The sequence below is a fragment of the Micromys minutus genome (genome assembly GCF_963924665.1).
Source record: "Micromys minutus genome assembly, chromosome: 12".
NCBI lineage: Eukaryota > Metazoa > Chordata > Mammalia > Rodentia > Muridae > Micromys > Micromys minutus.
The window spans coordinates 28,726,267-28,745,082 of NC_137981.1; the positions used below are offsets into that span (position 1 = coordinate 28,726,267).

The 18,816-nt window shown below is 36.9% G+C and overlaps 1 protein-coding gene across 12 annotated transcripts in view; it reads right to left on the reverse strand.

Annotated features, from left to right (window-relative positions):
- Positions 1–18,816, reverse strand: part of PBRM1 (polybromo 1) — a 70,143-nt gene that overhangs the window by 42,212 nt on the left and 9,115 nt on the right. For 7 of the 12 annotated variants that reach the window (XM_080926605.1, XM_080926601.1, XM_080926604.1 and 4 more), the window contains 6 exons: positions 17,347–17,560; positions 15,263–15,404; positions 13,697–13,794; positions 6,500–6,776; positions 3,907–4,012; positions 1,219–1,861 (listed from right to left, as the gene is read on the reverse strand). In XM_080926605.1, the coding sequence (XP_080782731.1) occupies positions 1,219–1,861; positions 3,907–4,012; positions 6,500–6,776; positions 13,697–13,794; positions 15,263–15,404; positions 17,347–17,560 (1,480 nt within the window). Of the gene's footprint in view, positions 1–1,218; positions 1,862–3,906; positions 4,013–6,499; positions 6,777–11,654; positions 11,700–13,696; positions 13,795–15,262; positions 15,405–17,346; positions 17,561–18,816 lie in introns of all 12 variants that reach the window. The other 5 variants (XM_080926603.1, XM_080926599.1, XM_080926602.1 and 2 more) reach the window with 1 other exon arrangement.

The following is an 18,816-nucleotide window of genomic DNA, read 5'->3' on the forward strand; positions in this document are numbered from 1 at the left end:
GAGATCATCTTCACAAAGGGCTTTACAATGATGCTTTACAAAAGTTGTCTTTAGGAAAAGCAATCATTAGTATTTACTTTTCCTTCAAGGTCTAGAGCAAGGATCCCTTGGATGGAATTAAACAACCAAAGTTCTTGTTCTCAGAACTTTAACACTATAAGCCACAAGAAAGCAGAATTTGCTATCTTTAAGTTCAATTTAACCCAGTGCCTGTAAGAGCATGGAGAACTTACACTGTGAGTACTGGACGACACTGGGTATTCTTCCAGGAAGTGCCAAAGATATATACAGGCCACAAAGTTGAAGAAATTTTAGTAAATGTAAATTTATTCTTTTAAACCATTTATAGTCCTACACTAAGCTCTTAAATTGATTAATAAGATAAAAACCAAAAGGCCTTTTAAGTACTAGAATTAGAGATTTAGGGGGACTGGAGAAGGAGCACTGGTGTTCTTCTGGAGGACCCAGCTTCAAGTTACAGCACCCACTTAATAGGTAGCAAGCAACCTTCTGTATCTCTAGTTCCAAAGAAACCAACACCCTCTTCTGTTCTACGTGGGCACTGGACATTTGTGCTGCATAGACATACATGCAGGCAGGACATCTCAGTACACATAAAATAAAAATAAGTTTTTAAAAGGGTGACTGAATTTAGACCAGTCTATCTTCAAAGAATAACTCCAAGCTCTTTAATTCATTTAAAGCATTCTTAGACTATTTTTCAAAGGAAAAAATCCTACTTTTAGTTTTTATTACAAACTGTATTAATAATCCTTTCAGAGACATCTGTGAAAGGCTGCATTTTAGGTTTCTGCATTATCCGAGAGAGTCAGTTCTATCTCCCTCTCACAGGCACTTAGGACAATTTAGTAGTGCTCTCTCTACTTCACAGAATACATGTGCTCTTTACAAGTCTGTTGTTGTTTGTAGACACAGATTCTCTGTGTGGCCTTGGCTGTCCTTGAACTTAAGAGATCTACCTGCCTCTGCCTCCTGAATGCTGGGGTTAAGGTGACTACCGTCCCTCTTTACAAGTTTTGACCCCTCCAACACTGTAAAGGGGGGAAAAGCAGAAGTTTTGCTTACTAAGAATTCAGGATAGAAGGCTACCTCCTATAACCATGTACCTAAGCAGAAAGTTTATCATGGCATAATTCTCTCATCTGTTTTGCAATAGTCACATGCATTTATCATAAAGAAATGGCTTTGAAAACATACCGATTCATCCTTCTTGCCCTTTCCAATACTTCAAACATATGCTCCTGAAATAAATCGAGTCGCCGATATCGATTACTTTCAACATTCTTCCTAATAATGTCAAATGTAAGGGGAGGTTTGTTGGGAAAGTTCGGATCCACAGCAGGAATTTCTGCTAAGGAGTCACTGTAACATCTTCCTTCATCATCCTGATGACTCATAACTGACACAAAGAGATTATGGATAAGTTCTTGAATTAGCAAGGTCACATTAGGGACATGAGAATCCTCATCTCCCTCCAAGTCTCTCCGAGTTTCAAGGAGGACTTTATGTAGGACAAGAGCATCTTTGTAGATCAAAGACTCTGGTTCATTGTAGGTACAGGCATTATTAAACATCATGACAAAGTCCTCTACCATAGAATCTATATCTTGGTACTTGTTTGCCATCATGTGACTTCGAATTTTTTCCATATCCATGGGCTTTTTAATGGTCAGATAGTAGTCAGGCAGCTCTGACCTAGAGGGAAGTCTTAGGAATATAGCACTGAGGCGGCGACCCCTCTTATCAGTATAGTTCTTGACAGCTTCATACACTTCGTTCAGTTTCTGCTGCATTGGAGTCATGTACTTTGATTTCTTAGGAGAAACACCACTCTTTCTACCTGAAGAGAGAGATGCAATGTAACGCTAAGTAGATAAAATGGCATAAGCAGACCTTTTTACATAGCTGGTAGCACAACCATAGGAAAGGGTTTATGCTAAACCCTTTGTAAAACCACAGTATGTCGTATATCTTTAGTAGGATAGAACTCATAGACAAAAAGAGATTTGGAAGAAAACCTTTACCCTCCTGTAATATAATTTATGGATATAATAAATTTACATATAAATAAAACCTACAAATGTTTATAAACTTTTTTGAGACTAAGTTTCATATAACACAGGTGGTCTTTGAACCCTCCTGTCTCAGCCCCTAAGGGCTGGGATTAAAGCTGTAAAAAGACACCAAAGCTTGTCAGTATATTCTGATATGAAAGCAAATGCTTTCATGCTGAGATAGCTCTGAATGGGCTAAGCAAAGAGTATCTCTGACATTCTGATGTTATCACCTCTGACATCCCAGAGAACTGAGAATTTCACTTCAGGAAAAAGATAAAGTTGTTAAAACAAATTGAAGTGTTAATAAAATTCTTAAAACTTGAATATCAAAGTATTAATATAGTTTATTATATTTTACTTCTAAATATGAAGTCACATGTATCTTAGTTCCATTCATGGAAATTTCTAGAAATGATGACAACTCAGTAACAGGACACCCCAAACTAGTCTGTTTACAGAAAAGAGTTTCAAGTAGCCCAGGCTGACCTCAAACTATATAGCTGAGCCTGGTCTTGAACTGCCCACAGTTCCCAAAGCTGAAATTACAAGTATGCACCTCCATACCTGACCATTTGTATGCTTTTATAATGACATGAAAAGAAGAATGCCTTAGCAACAAGGAATTGTCATTTAGCAGCAATTTACAAAGCAATTAAATTCAGTTTATAGGTAGTTTACATTAAAAAGATGATTGTCAAAAAAAAAAAAAAGATGCTTGTCTTTGTCCTTTCTAGTAAACACAACTGTAAAATTATTTGATACTGTTATTGCTTGGTTAGCATTTGTTTCATTTATATTAAATAATTCAGAAATATCTTCTTTAATTCAATGATATTTTTTGCTGTGTTCTTTTAAATTTTTGATAAATCATATCCACAATGGTTACTCAAATGGTCCCCAAAAAATATATTTACTTCCCCCAATTTTTTTTTAAAGATTTATTTATTTATTTTATGCATATGATTATACCATAACTGTCTTCAGACACACCAGAAGAAGGCATTGGATCCCATTACAGATGGTTGTGAGTCACCATGTGGTTGCTGAGAATTGAACTCAGGACCTCTGGAAGAGCAGTCAGTGTTCTTAACCACTGAGCCACCTCTCCAGGACTCACTTCCCAAATTTTATCTAGTAGAGTTGTTAGGATTCATTTTAAATATTCTTTTTTTCTGGCTTCAGATAAAAATGTCTTCCCAGTCAATGGTTATATTACCTACTGTATTCAAGAAAGAAAGGAAAATCTCTGCTGTTGAGATTCAAGTTCCCTTTTTTAATGATTTGGAGATAAAGTATACCTTGAAGAGTTCCCCATGGAAAACTTAGAACCATGCTGGTAGATACAGTCATTGAGAAGTACTGAACATAAGAGTGCTGCTTGTGTTAACAGATTCCCTGATGGAGTCATAATCCGATGGCAGTACTGGCAGATGGGCTGGGTTGGAGTTAAGTGGGTCACTGAAGGGTATCTTGTCCTTGGTCAAATCATGTCTCTCATAAGCTAAGCAAATCTGTAACTCTGTGTCCTTACATGATGTTCTACCACTTACAAATAAAGACTGAACTCTGCAGTTATAGCAAAATGAAAATCCACTCTCATTTTCATGGTCAGATATTCAATCCCATCAACAAAAACGCTAACTAACTTTATATTCTTGCTTATTCTTATGCTCTTACTTAAAACATAGAGTGTAAATGTGAATAAAGAAACCTAATAGAAGTGCCAGTGAATAAAAACATATCTACCATTTAATTAAAGAAATGTCGAGAAACCAGCAATCTCTCTTTGACAGACTAAATTGCAGAGCAAAATATAAGGCAGACTTACTCAGTTTAAGTTTGGGAGAAGCCATGTCATCATCATCAGGCAATGGTCCCAGCTCTTTCCTTTTATCTTTGAGTAACTTCTCCAGGATATGGGCATCATTGTATACCTACATTCCAAAAATATACTTAAGATTTTTTCCCCTAAAAACATTGTAATTGAGGAGTAAAATGTTTTTATTTCTATGAGGGTGGTAATATATAATTGCCAGCACTCAGAAAGCTGAAAACCACAAGTATGAGGCCGACATCATTTACACAGTGAAACCCTATTTCAAATATCAAAGCTTCAACAAACAAGCAAAAAATGACTATGTGTGAATGAGTTTAAAACATAGTTTAAGTTAGTGTTGGTGCATGCCTTTAATCCCAGCACTCAGGAGGCAGAGGCAGGGGTATCTCTGTGAGTTCAAGGTCTGATTTAGAGTGAGTTCCAGAACAGCCAAAGCTTCAAAGAGTTACCCTCTCTTGAAGAAAACAAAAAGCAAAACATAGTTTAGGACAGCTGACAGTTCTCTTCAGAACAGTAACAACACTATCTGATGGGGAGAACCTATTTTGAAGCTTTCTGGGTGATTCTAATATATAAATATGCATGCTAATATCTAAGATCCACTGTGGTAAAAGTTTTATAGATGTTTTAGTTTTTATTTCATGTGTCTGGGTGCTTAACCTGCACACATAAGTGCCTGAGTTTATAGAAGGCAGAAAAGGATACTAGATTTCTTGGAACAAAGTTCAGAACTATCTGTAACTCCAGTTCTAAGGGACACAACATCCTCTTCTGATCTTAACACAAGACACACATGTAATATGTGCGCACACACACACACACATACACACACACACACACACACACACACACGATGCACATATACACACATATATATAGTCAAAATATTCATGTAAATAAAACAAAATCTTTTAAAAATCCTTAAAAATAAATAAATAATAAAACATAAACATTTAAATGTATTGGTTTTTCCCAGAGTACATATTCAATATTAAGTATCGTTCCCAAAAGTCAGTTATTTCTTTTATATCTCTTTAAAATTCTATAAAACTCTGAACTAAGTACTATTATTATTATGTCTAAAGTATACATAAGAAAAACAAAAATTTAGGAAGGAAATTTTCCTTACAAACACCAGAAAAGCAGGAAGCATTTAAAACATTCATCTTTTTGTTTCTCTCATCATTTTGTTCTTTAGAGACGGAGTCTTACATACATAGCCCTGGTAGGACTAGAACTCACGATGAAGACCAAACTCAAATTCAGAGAGCCACCTGCCTCTGCCTCCTAAGCTGTTGGGACTACGCTGTGAATCCTTACACCCAGTTCTTTATTTCATCTGTGTGTGGTATGTATTTGTACATGTAGGCTAGAGTTGATGTTGGCTAATAATGTTTTTTTGTTTTGTTTTGGAGATAGGGTCTTCTCAATGAGCCTGGAACCCATTAATTTGGCAAAACCAATTTACAATCCCTGGGATTCTCTGGTCTTACCTTCCTACAGGTACTGCTTTATCTGGTTTTCTACACTGGGTGCTGGGGACCTGACTTAGGTCCTTATGTATGCATAGAAGTACTTTACATACTAAACTGTCTCTCCAACACAGGACAGGAGTAAAATTTAGGTACCATATAAGTGCATGGGAAACCAAATAAAAGTATCAGGTATCTTCCTCAATCGTGCTGCTGTATCTCACTGACTTTCAGCTAGTCTGGCTGGCTAGCACACATCCTCTGTCTCTTCCCTAGTACTACAGAATCTGTATGTTTGCACAGCAGTTACCCTTACTCAAGAACCACTTTTTTTTTTTTTTTAAAGATTTATTTATTATATACGGCATTCTGCCAGTATGTATGCCTATAGGCCACAAGAGGATATCAGATCTCACTTTAGATGGTTATGAGCTACCATATGGTTGCTGGGAACTGACCTCAGGACCTTTGGAAGAACAGACAGTTCTCTTAACCTCTGAGCCATCTCTCCAGCCCAGTGAAAAATCTTTTTAAACTATGAACTTTTACTCTTTAAAATATACTGTCTTCCATTTTTAAGCAACTAAGAATGACCACCAAAAATAACTAGAGTCAAGAAGAGAAGGCTGGTGGTGGCAGTGCCTGGCAGATGAAAATGCTGAGGAAGCACAGACTAAAGGATGACAAGTTCAAGGCAATGGACAATGAGATACTTTGTCATAAAATGTAAAAGAGGACTGAGAAGATGATCCCTATGTAAAAAGCTAGTTACTGTGTGACACATGCCTAAAACTGTAACACTGGGGAAGAGGATGCTGAGGGCCAGCCAGCCAGCCAGCCTATCTGAAAGTCAGTGAGATAAGACAGAACAACTGAAGAAAATACGGGACACCCTTTCCTTTAGCTTCCCATGCACTTACAAGGACACACACACCTGTATATTCATTTGCATGTCACACACACACACAGAGAGAGAGAGAGAGAGAGAGAGAGAGAGACAGAGACAGAGACAGAGACACAGAGTGAGAGAGAAATAGACAGACAGAGACAAAGTCTGAGACCCAGAGAGACTCTAGCTCTGATCTTTCACACTCTAGGAGCCCCCTCCTTACCTGGGAGCCCTCCTCATTGTAGTGCCTGGCATTGCGAAACATGAGTTTCATATCTTCCATCATTCCTTCTTCACCTGCATATTTGTCATTTCGGATGTTATGCTCAATTATTTTCAGGTCCATTGGCTCTAAGATGATTTTATAATAATCAGGATAGTCTTTCTTGGATGGCTTAACCATAAATAGATCACAAAGTCTTCTGCCTGAACCTGGCTCTCGAGCTTCAAGAACAACATTGAATAAAATTTTCATTCGCTGTTTTCTTATGTTCTTTTTACTGTTGAGGGCGAAGGTAGAAAAAGGGGGAAAAAAAACAAGGTCAGTTTTCTTTATCCAAGGGTGACCATAAATTAGAAAATTTTTTTTGTGGGCAGGTACTTCATAATGATTACAATATATAGATTAGATGTGCCATAAACAGAGTAAGCACGCTGGAAAGGTATAAGAGAATATTAAGAAAAATTTTAAAATGATTAAAACATGATCCTGGTAGGAGCAACCAGTGACAAACCTGTTTAGAATAGCTCTTGAAATGTAATGTTCTCGGTGAGGTGAGAGTGGTTGGGTGGGAGAGGGAGCATTCTCATAGAAGCAGGGGGAGGGGAAATGAGAAAGGAGAAAACTGGGAAAGGGGATAACATTTGAAATGTAAATACATAAAATGTCCAATAAGAAATGTAATGTTCAAAAAGAGATATTGTGTGGTACCATAAGAAAATGAAATTCACTAACTACCTGAAACACATTTTTCATTTTGAGATAAATAATGCAATAAAATAGCCAATCCATTTCTAAACACAGACAAAACAAAACAACCTAACAGTGTTTTATCTCTTAAGATAGTTATTCCTATTCCTAAACAGAATATCCTGGTTGCGAAGAAAGAAAAAAAAGAAAAAAAGAAAAAAAAGACAATATAAAAAACCTCTCCAAACTATTGTCTCCATAGGATGTACAAGTCCTACAGCATTCCTTTCTAATCCAAAGTTGCCTAAAGTAGGTTCTGGATCATCTAAGTTCTAAATTTGTAGTGTTTAGCATGTATCCTTGCTTTTTCTCCAGAGTTCACAATCAAGATATGAGCCTGAGAAACTGATATGATACAGAATATTAATACCAGAGTTCAAAAGGGGCCCAAGATGGCTGCCTTACTTAACTGTTGAAAAAACCAGCTCAGAGAGGATAAAATTCAAGGGAAATAGCTCAATAAAGCAATGAAAGAGTTTATCTTCCAGTTTGACTTCTGGTCAATTATTTTATGTCTTCAGGATACTGATAAATTTTAGCTAGACTACCCAGCAGTCTCCAAGTGATCAGTATGTAAAAAAGGAAATATCTTAAGACTTAGTTTCTAATCTATAAAAACAGGCTAAGATCCTATAACATAGTACACAGAGGAAATATTTTTGGTTGTTTTCTACCTTATGAGGGTAGAAAGTTCATTCTTGAAGAAAATTATCTGGCTATGGGTTTCTTAGCCTAGTCCTCGGACTATATTCTCACTCTCCTGCTGGGTCAGAAGACATTGCTGCAATTTAAGGCATGTTTTTAAAAACCAGAACTAGAAGCCAGGTATGGTAGTGCATATTTTTAATTCTAATACTTAGGAGATGGAAGCAATTAGGAGGATCAGGATTTCAAGGTCATCTTTTGATTCATAGTAAGTTTAGCCAAGCTTGGGCTACATGAGATGGGGATGGGGTTGGAAAAAAGGGAAGGGGGAAGGGGACAGAAAGACCATATATGCATCTGTGTATATGTGCAGTGTATGTTAAAATAGAAATCATCAATTGAAAACCCAGACACCTTTAAGTGTCAGAAATGTCTATCTAATGTCATGGAGCTCATGACAAACTGAAAGTGGCCTAAAGAGGAGAGAAAAAGAAAAGAACTTGAGGTTTCTAGGATTGGGCTCATCCTCATTATGACATCTTTATTCTGACTCCCTTTCTCCACTGTGGCCCTATGATCATTCTGACAATTTCTCCTTCAGTTCTTTTGTATCCTGTATCAAGTAAATAGTTGGTAAGTTAACCTAAGACATGGTTCATCTAGTGGATAGTATTTCATCTAAGAAACAATATGAAATGATGTGGAAAGGTGCTCTGGATTCCTAGGTCTACAGCTAATGGATACTATTAATAAGGACAAAGATCCAAAATAACAGAGCTCCACACTGGGGTAAGACAACTTTAATTTTCAGAGACTGAGAAAAAATTTTGTAACTTTTGAATCAAAAGTTACAGAAGTCATACTTTAGGGCTTGTTTAGAAATGTCTCATATGTACAACTTGACTTCAGAAGAATCAAGAATTCAGTTTTGAAATGCTAGGTTTAAAAGTACTCATTAGTTAATACAGAAAGAAAACAGTTCCTCATTCCAGAAGTTCTAAGAAGCAGAATCTTTCCATAAAAAGCCAGACCTGAACCAGGAGCCTCATTCTCTTCCAGGATTCAGTGGAGACTTTTCTGTATGAAGCTATACTCTTATTTGGGACTGAATCTGTAGCAGACTTTGAGGTTTTAAAAGACAGTTTGTACATCAAGTAAAAGAATAGAAAATGGTCCATTCTCAATGCCAATAATCTTAATACTTGGCAGTTATGAATGGGTCATAGCCAGAAACTAAATCTTTCTGTACATAAAAACAAAACAAAACACAACAAACAAAAACCCTGTTCTAATCTAGTAGCTGTAGTTTTCTTTTTCTACTTATATCATAAATAACATATAACTGGTTTATAGCCTTAGAGACTGTGATGGCTTGTATGTGTGACAAGGAGTGGCACTATTAGAAGGTGTGGCCCTGTTGGTGTAGGTGCAGCCTTGTTGAAATAGGTGTATTATTGTAGGCATGAGCTTTAATATCCTAATCCTAGCTGGCTGGAAGTCAGTTTTCTCCTGTTTGCCTTTGGAACAAGACACAAAACTCTCAGCTACTCCTACACCATGTCTGCCTGGATGATGCCATGTCCCTGCCTTGATGATACTGGACTGAACCTCTAAACCTGTAAGCCAGCCCCAATTAAATGTTGTCCTTATGTTATGGTGTCTATTCACAGCAATAGGGGCTGGAGTAGTTAATAGCACTGGCTGCTCTTCCAGAGGTCCTGAATTCAATTCCCAGCAACCACATGGTGGCTCACAACCATCTGTAAAAAACAAATCTATCACTAGTGTCACACATGGACTTCCTTGAACAAATCCAGCTTTATTTTCAGTTTCCTAAATCCTTACACACTGCCTTTGAGACTGAGAACCACTGGTTCAAAAACTTCAAAGCTAACTTTCCATGTATGTATTAACTTTAGCAGCTACTATGTTTACTGCTTTCCAATATGTTAAACCTTATTATACATATAACTTCTGAAAGCTTTATGTTCTTTATGGAAATAAATAAATCCTCTATTACAAATGTGTACAAAGAAACTGCAACTCTCCCTACCCCAAATTTCTGGCCATTTTCTTTTTTATTATCTTTATTTGTATGCATTCAGGGATGTATGCTTGCACACACATGTATGTATGTATATGTGTGTGTGTGAAGTGATTGTATGCCACGTGTGTTCTGATGTAGGTTTGGCAATCAAACTCAAGTCCTCCAGAATATCATCAAGTTCTTATATCCACCAGAGTCAGCTTTCCAACTCCCTTTCTGTCCATCTCTGATGTCACTTGGCTATTAACTACTAACATCTGGGTAACTTCCACATTTGAAAACATACACAACAGGTTCTGCACTGTTAACCCGTATAAACCTTTTAAACAGTATAACTTTGAGAATCAGTACAATGCAACATATTAAAGTAAATTCATCTTCTTTTTTTCCTACCCAAGATAAGGTCTCATAGTATGAGCCTGCCGAGAATTCTAGAACTGCCTGTCCCAGCATTGCCAGGACTGTACATGTCTGTTTACTACCAGGCCTAGCAAAAAACAAAACAAAACAAAAGAACTCATGCTATGTAATGTAGGCTAGACTCAGAATTCTGCCTCTGCTTCTCAAGTGATGAGATTACAAGTATAAGTCCCAACATCCAATTAAAATGCATCTTAAGAGACTCAAAGTCAAGACTATTCATTATTGTGTAAAGAGATTCCAAGCCAAATCATATATATTATTGTCATAAAGATAATTTTAGAGGTGACTAGAAATAAAAGGTCCTGTACTAAGAGTATCAGGATAGTAGAACAAACTTCCAACACATGAAGATCAAATTAAAAAATAAATGAACATCTTTTCTACTTTATATAATGAGTAGGAAGGGACTTTGTTCTGAACCCTTCATCTTTTTAAAAAAACAAAACAAACAAAATAGGTTCTCATACTATAACCAAGGTTAGCTTCAAACTGGTAGTGAACCTCCTTCCTGAGCCTCTTGGATGCTGTGGTTATGGGATTGAGCCGCTGCACTGATGAATGGATGATGCTTCTAACTCCAGTCCCAGACAATATGATGCCCTCTTCTGACCTCTGTCAGTATCACATGCACATGGTGCAGACATGCATGTGGGCAGAACACCCATACACATAAAATAAAAATACATTTTAAAAACAACAACAAAAACCCCACTATACAATTATCATTCAGCATTGTAACATAGCAACTTATAGGTTGTACTGAAATTCTTAAGTAACATATAAAAGATGCCTTAAAGAAATGGATGCTTTAAGAAGTAAGATGTAGACAGGGTCAGAGACTAAGAAAATGACAAGAAGCACTAGTTCAGAACAATGCACAAGTATCCACAGGCTCTGATTATTTGGAATGCCAATGTTGACGTTAACCTCTCCACCATCCCAGTCAGAAAGCTCTTGAGATGCTATCAGCAGCCACCAGCCCACATCACTGGCAATGCCAGCCTCTACCTTTTGATAAAGATGCATAGCCACAATGGTAAGTAAGGGGCCATTTGCCCCTGAAAAGGAAAGTCAGAAACAAAATAAAGGTAGTAGTGAACATATAGAGGCTAATTCTGACACATTAACTACACTTCTAAATTGTATTGTTTTCTCTACTCATAACATAAACTGGCACCCCAAACACTTGTTTAACATACATAAGATTTTTCTTCTCATACTGTCAGTACTGACCATGTCACAGAAGAATTACAATAGTACAAGTATGTTTATGCATAAAAAAGGTCTGCACACCTGGATAGCCTCCTGAGACCCAACATCTCACTGTCATGAGTATTCCTGGGAAAGCAGAAACAAACAGTACATGTGAAGAGAAATAAAACAAGCAACACTGGAGGGTCATGCATAAGCCAAATATGACTGAGAAAAAGATTATTTGGTCCAAAAGATAAAAGATCGTAACACTTGAAACATTTCAACACAGAAACTGAAAGCAGATTTTTGGGTAGAGGGTAGGGAGAAAAGAAGCATTCCCAGAATGAAGAGAATAAATAAATACCTGCAATCCATTTTCTTAAGAAGTTTCAGTATTAAAAAAAAAAAAAAAATCAAAACCAGAATCATACATATTACTTGGGAGCAGAGTGGTATTTAGAAAACATGGTTCTGACATCTCTGACCAAGCTCAGGTTTGCTTGCCTTCTTCAGAGACCCACTTATTAAAAGATTTATCACTTTGTTACTGACCAATAGGACCCTAGTCTCTGTCTTTTAATATTTACACATTTGCAAAGCCCAATCCTGGAGTGTGTGTGTAATTTATTATTATTGTTGTTTTGACAGGTAACTTATGGTTCTGCTACTTTTTTCACTTTATTAATATGAACCATTTCTTAGGAATCCTATTCATAAGAATTTTGTCTGAAATATGATTTAATAATTTTAATAACATATAGCTTAGTTATCTTTTTATCGGAGGTTGAAGGGCAATAACTTCATCTACTCGAAATATCCCAGAAACTACAGGTCACAGAGATACATATCTCTGAAGTATCTAGCACAGGTTAAAGCTTCCCTGAAATTGCTTCCTAACACTTATCCAGTGCTGGTGTACTAACTGCACCATGACTTTGGCCTCCATTACCTTCTTTTGCCTGGGAAGTTTCTATCTTTGATTGGTGACTGATCTGGAAAACACAGGTGAATTCAAGAGAATTATATAATTACACTCAAAGATGTTCTTGAGTTGATGTCTCTGATCTGGTTTCACATTTTTCCTCCATTGTCCCTAGTATAACAAGGAATTAAGAACTTGGAAGGATGAAATCCACAGGCTAGTAATGGAGGAGACTTACAGCTCAGGGTACATCAACCAATTCAGCTAATACTACACAGCTCTGCAGTTATTTTCCAAGTTAAAAAATGTTTCCCAACTGCAGTTTAAGAGGGAAAGACAGGGCAGCTTTTCTCCTGAATCACATTTCAAAGCCTTCTGATCTTAGTGGCTCTTTGAATGTAAATACAGAAATATGTCAAAAAATGAATTGACTTCTTCATTCAATTCAGAGTCTGTCAAGCCCTGCTAGCAATGACTAGTGTATTTCTTGTTCAAGGGATCCTCCCAGACTGACTGCTGCTACAAAGAATGTAAAACAGTTAATCTTCAGTGAGAATATGATGTTCCATATGATCAGGCCAAAGAAATTCCAAGAGATGGTCTTGCATGGTTCCTTACTAAAAGCCTAGCTTTAGAATCTCACAGTGAGGTTTCCCTCCTTAAAACCAGAGAGGGGAAGAAAAGGATCAGGAAAGTTGAAAGGATGTTTAGAAAGAAAAAGAAAAAGGAAAAAAAAAAAAAACCCGAACAATCAACCTAACATTGTACTGCCTAAAAGTAGTTATGATCTAATAGTCCCGACACTGTGAGTAAAGAGACATTACTAAGGAGAAGCAAGGATCGGAGCAGGGGCTTGTTTCATTGCAGCAGCAGCACTGAGTCCTTACCTTTCTTAATTGCTATTCCATTTCTGCAATTCACTATGAAACAACTAAGATTTAAATGGAACTTTCAAGATGTGACCTTAAAAAGGAAATCTGGACAGTGAAAAGAATGTTTCCCTGGCTACATGTTATTTTTCTGTCATCTAAATGCAATATGGTTCTTGAAAAAAAAAGAAAACATCATCCATACAACTTACAAATGAATTGGAAAAGACATATCAAATATTTAAAGCATTTAAAAGAATTCATACTTCATAGCTTACATTTTTTTCTAAATTTATCTAAAATAAAATAAATAGGAATGAGCTGGCAGCAGATGTGAAAAGAGCGTGTACCTTTTCCTTTTGGCACTACCAGTATCAGAAGTAGCTGATGAGATCATGCTGTCTCCATCCTCAATGTCATCTCTCCTGGCAAGCTCTTTCTTCTTTGCCTGAAATAAAGCAGATGCCAGGGGTGAGCCTCATTCTGTCAGGCATTCCTATGAATATATGAATGCTAACCAGCCAGGCACATCACAGGTACAACCTCATGCAGGATACAAAAACTCAACAGTCTTCAGACATTTTAAATAACCTAATTTAACATCCTGCATGACATAAAAGATGAATTAGACTAAAAAATAATGAAAATAGATCAATGCTGGCTAGGAGCATTGGTGATTGTCAATGGCATGGTTAAAAGCTTTGAGGCAAGCTGTGGGGTTGGCTTAAGCAAGCCATGCTTAAATTAAACTGACTTCGAGGGAACTTCTGAGGAACACTATGGCAAAGGGGAAAAAATGCAAAAGCCGAGAGGTGAAATTTAGATCTACTATTATAAAAAAGCAAATAAAGAATATGTTTGATTTTTAAAAGCCTGTTTCTTATTGGTTCAAAATTAGTCTTGCTTCCAGAAATATTCCAGCAAAAAGTCTCAGTGGGAAAGGTATTAGGCACCAGGCCTGATGAACTGAGTTTGATTTACTGGACTCACATGGTAAAGGGAGAGAACTAACTCCTACAAATTTTACTCTGACCAACTCTCAGACACCACATAAATTGAAAAGGCAAATAAAACCCAACAAAGACCAAAAGCCCACAAGTTAAGATAGAGTTAATCTGCATTTCTTCCACACAACCCAGTTTTTCAAGACAGGGTTTCTCTGTGTAGCCTTGGCTGTCTTGGAATTCACTCTATAGACCAGTCTACCCTTGAATTTAGAAACCTGCCTGTCTCTGCCTCCTGGGATTAAATACATGTGCCATCATCATTCAGCTTTTTTTGTTTCTCAAGAGAGTTGGTTGTTTTGTTTTGTTTTCTGAGCAGCCTGGCTGTTCTGGAACTAACTCTAGAGGCTGGCCTCCAAACTCAGATTGCCTATCTCTGCTGAGTGCAGGGATCAAAGGCATACAGCAGCACCACCTGGCCTGGGTTAATCTGTTTTTTCAAACCTACCATCTGGTCCTAAAAATCCCTGACCCAATAGTATTCTGTGAAAAGAGAGAAAGAGAGAGAGAGAGAGAGTGTGTGTGTGTGTGTGTAAAATTATTACAGGGTTTTGTTATACAACACAACCTGGCTGGAAAAATCAGGGCCCTTTGGCCTCTTCTTCCTCTTAAGTGCTGGGTCCACTACAGACAGCATAATTACCATCTGGAATTGAAGGGTAACTTCCTGAGAATACTGAAACTGGCTCTCCCCACAGGGCCAAATCCCTGCTTTCTCTCCCTCAATACTTATGGTATTTAAAATATTATTTCTTCTCTACAGGGCTCTTGACAAGTCTAAAAAAACATTCAACAGTATTTGGAGTACAAAGATGTGACTTCATATTTCTGGGATGGAGATGGGGGACACATCTCCAAAGGACACACCAAACACATGAAACTATTTCAGTGATATAACAAACAGCAACGTACCTGCATGACTTGCTGCAATTTTAGAACTCGCTTGTAGATGGCTGAATTGGGAACATTATAGCGTTTGGCATTTTCAAACATTAAATTCAGATCACACTCCAAATGATCTAAAGTTTCATATTCTTGGTTCTTTAGCTTTGTTCTATGAAAGACAAATAAATCATTATAAAATTCTTACTATAAAAATTATCAACTATTCTTCCTGAAAGTCCAACTTAAAACGAAAGCAAAAACAAACAAACAAACAAAACAAAACAAAACCAACCCCCCCCCAAAAAAAAAACAAGAACAACAACAAAAAAAAAACCCTCAAGCAAAACATGTAAATTTTTTAAACGTGTAATAGACTTCCACGTTCAAAAGTAAGGTCTAAAACACTATTAAATTTAGAAAATAACACAGTTTACCTGAAAATCCAAATAAATTACAGGCCTTAGTAGTCAACTATGAAAACAAATACACTAGGAAAGTTTCCAGTGAAAAAAACCCCGAGAAACAAAAATTAAAGAGAGTATTAGATGAACTCAATAAACAATCACTGTGAACTACTGATTTCTGAAAATGAGGAGTCCATTCCAGTTCACACAGGTTTTGTAGGAACAAAAGCATTCAGAATAACATATTTGCCTTTAGAGGAGACATACAAGCAGTGAAGGCGGCCTCTCACGCTGGAGCTCACAGGAGGAAGACTGGTCAGTGTCTGTTAACTACTTTCTTCTAGTGCAGTAATTATAAGGAAGTGGCACAAATCATCAGCTCTCAGATGCACTTGGTGCTTTTTGTACAAAGTAGAGTCTCTGCTGGCTCTAACTCTATATGAATTTGGATATGAACATCTACATTTTTTATTAAGTACCTATGTGCTAAACAGCTTCATCAAGTGAACGTAGAGATCCCAAACTTTCTTAGAATGATACTGTCTAATCTGCATGTAAAGTTTTACTTTATGTTTACTGAAGTGATATTCAGATTTGGTGCAGTGCTTAAGGAAATTACAAATTACAAATGTGGGAAACATTACTGGATATACCAAAAACAATTAAGTACAAATTCAGTTCTCAGTGATAGCTCATAAGCCTAACATCAGACTTTAAAATATGTTCTCAACTTATTCCTGCCAAACCAAAAGGTGAATATAGCAGCACTTGGTAAGAACACCCAGAAAGAACACAAAGTCTGGGCTGGCAGGATGAGTAAGAGGGTAAAAGCTTGTCCAAGTTTGACGACCTGAGTTCAGTCCCCAGATCCCAATGTGAAAAAACTGACCCCTGAAAGTTGTCCTCAGATCTCTACACACGTTATGGTATGCATGCGACTGTATTCTACAACTACATGTACACATGTCACAAAACAGAATCCAACAACTTGCTCTGTATCCAGATGGCACTGTGGTGTTGGGGAGGGTTGGAGGAGGAAGGCAGAGGAACGAGGATACATGGGGGACACATGGGGATGGCAAACCCTAGTACAATAGATAGTGGCATGAGCAGCCACACTGTCTAGTTTCTCTAACTTTTTTTTTTCTTTTGGTGGGGCTGGAGACTGAACCCAAAGGCACACTAAATGAGCACTGGACAACTCACACAGCCTAAGACTTCTCTATCCCTTCCCTGTGCTAACAAATATTACTAGGATCATGCTGGATCACACAGCCACTCACATTGAATAAAATTTAAAATTAAGTTTCTTACTTGCAATCATCACATTTCAAGAGCATAAGTGACTTACTACACAGGATAATACACATTGTAAACATGTTAGCCTTCATTTCTGCATCATTTTAGTAAGGCAAACAAACTGACTTTCTATATGCTGATCAGGAGGGCTTTGAAACCAGCCTTGATTATACAAGACTTTTTAAAAAGCTAACTAAATAAGTAAATATTAATGGATGATAGTGTAACCATGAAGTTTATTTTTTGTTTGTTTGTTTTTACTTTATTAAGTTATAAGACAGATTCTTAAATATTGAGGAAAACAAAATTTTATACCCATTCATGTCCTTATCTATTTCAGGAAGCTATAGGTATGTGCAGCCTCAACTACAAGACACATCTATACTGAGTAATTAAAAATAGTTTTACCTGATTTGCTGAAGTGATATGGGCATTTTAATTTGCTGATAATAATCTGGGTATTTTTTCTTTGAAGGCAAATGGAAAAAAGGTTCAGCTATTAGCTGCCCTTGGTTATTTCGACAGCTCCTAACAGAGTCATAAAGCTGATGAAAAGGATTTGAAACATCCATAAAGGAAGTGATGCTCTCTGCTTCAGATTCCCCTTCTTCATAACGTGCAGCTGAGGAAAAAAAAAAAAAAAACATATTTAAGTGCAGCTGAGGAAAAAAAAATATTTAACAGGTGAATAAAGAAGAAACAATCAACATTTATTTTTAATAATTCTTAAAAAGATTTTGTGTATGAATATTTTGCCTCCATATATGCATGGGTGCCTGGTGCCCACTGGTCAGTAAAGGGCATTGGATCCTCTTGGTCTGGAGTTACAGACTTGTCAGCTGCCTTGTGGGTGCTGGAAATAGAAGCTGGATCATCTACAAAAGTAGTCAGTGCTCTTAAACACTAAGCTATTGCTCCAGTCTAGAACCAATACTTTAAACCTGTTTATCTTTGTTTGCTTATAAATGGGTCCTATACTATGGCACAAGCTAATCTGTAACTCTCAGAAATCATCCTGCTTTAGTCTTTTGGGTGCTGGACTATAAGCAAGCTCAGTTATGCTCAGCTAAAAAGTTTTACTTATTTGTGTAGTTAGGTTTTTCTGGATTAATGGTTTCACTGTATAGACTTGGTTGGCTTCCAACTTACAGAAAAAGTACCTACCTCCTAAGTACTAGGATTATAAGCACATACTACTATACACAGCTTTGAAAATGATTTTAAAAGATTTGTAGTTTTCCTTAAAGATAATGTTAAACAAAATTAGAGTAGGTACTAGAGAGACAGCTCAGTTAAGAATGCTTGCTGCTGTTCCAGAGAATGTGAATTTGTTTCCCAGAACCCACATTGGGCAGCTGATAACCTTTACTACATACAGCTCCAGAGGATCTGATTTCTGGTCTCCTTCATATACATAGCATATATGCACTATACATTCACACAGCTACATAAATAAAAAAAAATCTAAAAAATATTTAGTATAATTATATGTAGAAAATATCTAGAAATATTAAAAAGTTATACTCAGTTAAAAAAACCGAAAAATTGCTTATTTTTAAAATGTATTTTCTTTAGATTTCCTGCTATGTTTAGCCAAAAGGAACTAGTAGTTAATCAGCAATCTCACAACTAAAACAAAAGCATGAGGCTCATTGCTATAGCTAGGATCTGTCATCATGCCCCACCCAAAAGATCCGTATTTAATAAAAGCTTCTTCCTCAGAGTGGCATTACTGAGAGGTGGGAGAAACTAAAGGTGTGTTTTAGTGGGAGTCGTAGGCATGGGGTGGGAGATGGTGATGCATCTTAAGGAGGTAATGAAACCTGCTTCTGTTTTCATTTCACTTCCCCTACACTAGGTAAAAGGTTTTGCTCTACC